Consider the following 5,625-nt stretch of genomic DNA (forward strand, 5'->3'; position numbering starts at 1 on the left):
CAAAATTGGAACAGATAGCGACCACCACCCCTCGGTTTTTAGACCTAGAAACAACTGCATCAAAATTTTATTTTCATCATGTGCTAGGGTGGGGGGTCCATCTGGGACAAATAGGTCTAGTCTAGTGAGCTCCCACTGGGTCCCGGGCATGTGATGGGATGATCCCAAGTCGTCTAGGAAGCTACTAATAAAAGGCTATGGAAGATCTCTTCATGAATTGCCTAATCACTTGAGAGAGCATAACAATTATCATAACCAGAAGATCTTGCAAGTTTTCTATTCGGGTTTTCCATAACTGAGTTTCCACTAGGCACAACATCGAAGAGGCAAATTTATTAACGAGGGCTAGATCCTCTTTCATTGTCGTAGCTTTGCTGAATGTGCGATAGTTCCAACATAGGATTTATCCACATCCACCCGCACTACTGCCATCCATCATGTTGCCTCACGCGGTGGCGCTTCCTCCTGCTCGAAGACGATGTCATTCATGTCCTCCCGAAGCGCCAATTCCTTCATCATTGCCTCTAGCTCGATCTGATAAGATTTCCCCGAGCCGGACGCACCGGCTCCATGATTCCTATCTAGACCGAAGAAAATAGTTCATGGGCCACCCAACCCTAATCTCCCTTGGTCTCCATAAACTCAGCACCAAGACCGGGAAGCAATCCAGGATCGCCCCTTAGTCAGTCCAAGCAGTTGAGGAAATGGAGGATCAAGGTAAGAGAAACATGATTTCTACGTCGGTCACCGCCGCCAAGAGAAGAGGAACCCCAACGAGAGGGAAAAAAAGCTTTGCATGTACATGTACATAGTGGTATCAAATATGTTGTTCTGCTGTGCAATTGGTAAAAAGAAAAAATGTTCTGCTGTCCAGTTGGTAAAACAAATGAATTGGGCCGTCTAAGGTCGCTAAAGACAACTCCCAGGACCGCCACCAGTAGATATCTGAAGCCCAGTCCATACCGCCATAGCCGTCTAAAGCCCACCGAAACTCCGGAGCTTCGGCACGCGTCCCTCGCCGTGGTTCCCCAACTCAACTCAACAGACCACCCCACCGCAGCAGCGTCGCCAAAGGGGAGGAACTCGACCCTTCCCAAATTACAAAACCCCAAACCCTTTTTCTTTCTGGTTCGCGGCAATGGCGGCGCCGGATGCAGACGAGACCCCTGCCTCCCCGGGGTACGCCCTCCGCGCGACCCTCACGGGGCACCGCCGCGCCGTATCCGCCGTCAAGTTCTCCCCGGACGGCCGCCTCCTCGCCTCCGCCTCCGCCGACAAGCTCCTCCGCGTCTGGTCCTCGGCGGACCTCTCCCTCGTCGCCGAGCTCGAGGGCCACGAGGAGGGCGTCTCCGATCTCTCCTTCTCCCCCGACGGCCGCCTGCTCGCCTCCGCCTCCGACGACCGCACCGTCCGCATCTGGGACCTGGGCGCCGGCGGCGGCGCCCGCCTCGTCAAGACGCTGGCCGGCCACACCAACTACGCCTTCTGCGTCGCCTTCAGCCCCCACGGCAACGTGCTCGCCTCCGGATCCTTCGACGAGACGGTGCGCGTTTGGGAGGTCAGGTCGGGCCGGAGCCTCCGCGTGCTGCCCGCCCACTCCGAGCCTGTCACCGCCGTCGATTTCGACCGGGACGGGGCCATGATCGTGTCGGGAAGCTACGATGGGCTCTGCCGCATCTGGGACGCAGCCACCGGGCACTGCGTCAAGACCCTCATCGACGACGAGAGCCCGCCCGTGTCCTACTCCAAGTTCTCGCCCAATGGCAAGTTCGTGCTTGCATCCACCCTTGACAGCACCCTGGTGAGTTATTCAGAATCTCTCCTCATTCTGTTATTGTAGAGACCTTTCCAGCTCGCAGCATATGTGAAATTGCAATTATCAATTGCGTTGTTATTGAATGTTTGATTGCTCTCTTTAGCTAGGTTGAAGAGACCTTTCCAGCTGGCAGCATATGTGAAATTGCAATTATCAGTTCTGTTGTTATTGAATGTCTGATTGTTCTGATAGCTAGGTTAACCATTAGTAGTTGACATTGTTAGCTAGGAAGAACATTAGCAACGGAACACTACAAGTACATTTTTGTGGGCACAAGGGACGGAGTGCCACTAGGGAACTAGGAGGGGATTCATAGCTTTGAGATTGTTCGTAGAGCCGATGCAGGCACTTAGTCCAGAGCGTGCACCATAAATGATGCTTTATTGGCTGCTTATACTGGGGACTTATGTCGGTGCTGCTTTGTGGAGCTATTCTTTTACTACATGTTAAGCTCCCCTTTTAATGCCTTGGCGCGCATCGCTGTTTCCCTGTGACCATGAGGTCACGGGTTCGAGTCCAGGAAACAGCCTCTTGCAGAAATGTAGGAAATGGCTGAGTACTAAAGACCCAAAGTGGTTGGACCCTTCCCCGGAACCTGCGCAAGAGGGAGCTACATGCACTGGGCTGCCCTTTTTTTAAGCTCCCCTTTTAATGAGGCTTGCAAGCTCAGTTAATCTTAGCCATAGCCTGATTCTATCAGTTCCATTAAGTCTAGCCTTGGGAGAATATGCAAATTGGGAGTCCCAGTGAGGTGCCACCAAGCAAGGTACTCTTTGGGTTGGAGGTATTAGACCCGCCGCAATACTATTTTTGTACTTCACAGCATGACATGAACTTCAATTTGCAGTAATATGTGATTTTGCAATGGAGAAGATTGAGTGAGTGATCTGCACATCGTTCGGTCTGCACTATGCTAAGTAGAGTTGGAAATTTTGTGATTATGTTGGGACTTAGTGCTACCATTCTTCCTATGCTCTAGAATATGGAAAAAAGCAAAGCATGGCTTGTTAATAATTTCTACAAACGGCATCATTTTGTAGTGTTGTCTGCAGTCTTGAGATGATACAGATGAGGGTAATACTCCCTCCATCCTGAATTACTTGTCGCTCAAATGGATATACCTAGCACTAAAATATAGTGCTAGATACATCCATTTAAGCGACAAGTAATTCCGGACGGAGGTAGTATTTGTTTTTGTCTTCATTCACAATGAGCTTGGTGGGAATATTTCTGTTGAGAAATGCAGAAAGCTCGAAATTCAACTTTCTTTCATGATTTGATTTTGATGTGCCTAAGTACAATTGTGTGGTGATTGTTCTGGTGATAAAGATTTTTTTAGGTCTTTTTGCAGTAAATTGACATGTCTGGGACATCAATCAGTAGTTTGTTTCTTTTGGCTGTATGCCTGTTGTCTGTTTTGCAACTGCCTGGTATAGTCATATGATTCTTGAGAAGTAATTAAATGTGTGGAATTGCACATAGCCAACTGTCTTTTACATTTTAGCATAAGAAGCTATTGATATTTTTATCGGGCTTCAATATACTTTGGTAGTTTGCCAAAAAAAAATACTCTGGTTAACTAATCCTTTTTTATTCATCATCTCCTTCCACAGTTGATGTGATCACAATCCCCTAGAGGTAAGTGTAGATGCTTCAGTAATTGTGACATGGTGCTGGGTGTAGATTTGCACTTTCTTTGATATCATGTTGCACAGTGACTGTGTAGCCTGCGGTGTCAGTTTTTGTGACATCGCTGTAGTCACAGCTGAGTTGAAGGTCACAACCATTGTTTATAAGGCGGTAAGGCGACCTAAGGCGAACACCAATCCCCCTGACGCCTAAGCGCCTAAAGCAGCACAATTGTAAGGTGCTGCCAGGGTGCCGCCTTGCCACCTAACCGTCCAAGGAGAGACACCTTATAAACAATCTCACAATACTAGTTAGGTGATTCTGTTCTCTTGTAGTGCTGTGAGTGCATACATTGAAGGACAAGAGAAAGATTATTTGGGAATTGTTACATTAGGGGTTATGTTAAACTCTTGCCATGAGCGTAGGATGGGCTGGAATTTTATTTTTAGGCAGGGGGAGGGGGTGGGGGTGGATATGTAAGTGGCAAAGCCTACATGAGAAGACATTAATAGAGCAATATCTGTACGTTGTCCTATCCTGCAAAATTTCCTTGTTTTGAAAACAAATTGGACCCTCCTAAGATTTCCAAAAAGTGGATTTTTTTTAAGAAACCCAAATCTCCCAAACTTGTTTTCCTAGTAAAGAATAAAGATAAAGGCTTCAGCAACTGCAGGATAGCCATAGGCACACAGCTACCGCAGTGGAAGAAAACAAATGAGTGTTTGGGGGTGTCCAATTGTGGGTTTGATCCACTGTTTAGCAATTTGTTGGTTCTTCGATATTTTCCATTCTCGGCAATGGGACCTGCATACCACAGGTCAAAATGGAAAAGGGTGTTAGGTAGTAATAGGATTTAATTTATTTTATCCCTCTCAAAATCCAAATGGACTCTGTATGTTATTTAATCAGAGTCCACCTGTATGGCAGGTTTGATATGTTACCATGATTATTTCTGATAATAACACTTTTTTTAGGTAGGTAGTAGTTGCACATTCAAAATGTTGGCTTGCTAATTGCTATTGATATCAAATTCACGAAGTTATCTAGGCACTTTCACTATTCAACTAATTCCAATGCTTCCTTCCCAGCCATGTTGCCATTATATAGCTGCTGTGAATTTGAAAAATTCGTGATAGAATATGTGATGGGCATTAATAGAGCAATAACTGTACCTTGTTCTATCCTGCGAATTTTTTCTTGTTTTGAAGATAAATTGGAACTTGCTAAGATTTAAAAAAAAAGGCTTACCAAGTGTTGAAAGCTCCCACACAAGGTGGGGTCTGGGGAAGGGAATTTCTAGACAGCCTTACCCTTCCATAATAATTTTGCAAGGAGGCTGTTCCAAACCCAGGATCTCCGGGCCATGGAGAGACTACCACTGCGCTAGGCCCACCCTTCTTTGCTAAGATTTCCAAAAGGCATTTTTTTAAGAAACCCAAATCTCCCAAACTTGTTCTTTTTAGTAAAGATAAATGCTTCAGCAACTGCAGGATAGCCATAGGCACACAACTACCGCAGTGGAACTGGAAGAAAAGAAATGAGTGTTGGGGGTGTTGAGTTGTGGGTTCAATCCACTGCTTAGCAATTTGTTGGTTCTTTGACGTTTTCCATTCTCAGCAATGGGACCTGCATACCACAGGTCAAAATGGGGAAATGATGTGAGGTAGTAGGATTTAATTTATTTTATCCCTTCCAAAATCCAAATGGACTCTCTATGTTATTTAACCTGGGTTCACCGGCACGGCAGGTTTGGTTGATACATATTACCTTGACCACTTTTTTCGGTAGGTAGTAATTGCACATTCGAAATGATTGCTTGCTAATTGCTATTGATACCAAATTCACAAAGTTATCTAGGTAGTAGGTACTTCCACTATCCAACTAATTCCAATGTTTTCTTCCCAGCCACGTTGCCATTTTATAGGCTATAGCTGCCGTGAATTTGATTTCTTTTGTCATTTTGACCTATCATTTCCTGATGTATAATTATTTCTAACATTAAAGTTCAATATTTTCTTGTATCCTTGCATTTTGCCTATAATAAGTTTTAAAGTCCGCTAAGCGAGGCCTGACTCCAGCAGAAAAACAGAAAATGAAGTGCTGGTTTAAAGTCCGCTAGGCGAGACCTGACCCCAGCAGAAAATGAAGTGGCGGTCTGAATCCACTCCATCAAAATAACT

The 5,625-nt window shown here is 45.7% G+C and overlaps 1 protein-coding gene across 1 annotated transcript in view; it reads left to right on the forward strand.

Annotated features, from left to right (window-relative positions):
* Window positions 1-1,038: 1,038 nt before the first annotated feature.
* The window catches only part of LOC123090933 (COMPASS-like H3K4 histone methylase component WDR5A), a 6,722-nt gene continuing 2,135 nt past the window's right edge, over window positions 1,039-5,625 (forward strand). Inside the window, exon 1 of the mRNA XM_044512288.1 lies at window positions 1,039-1,801. Within this exon, the coding sequence (XP_044368223.1) occupies window positions 1,139-1,801 (663 nt within the window). The 5' untranslated portion in view covers window positions 1,039-1,138. The remainder of the gene's footprint in view (window positions 1,802-5,625) is intronic.

The sequence above is a fragment of the Triticum aestivum genome, chromosome 4B (genome assembly GCF_018294505.1).
Source record: "Triticum aestivum cultivar Chinese Spring chromosome 4B, IWGSC CS RefSeq v2.1, whole genome shotgun sequence".
Taxonomy (NCBI): domain Eukaryota; kingdom Viridiplantae; phylum Streptophyta; class Magnoliopsida; order Poales; family Poaceae; genus Triticum; species Triticum aestivum.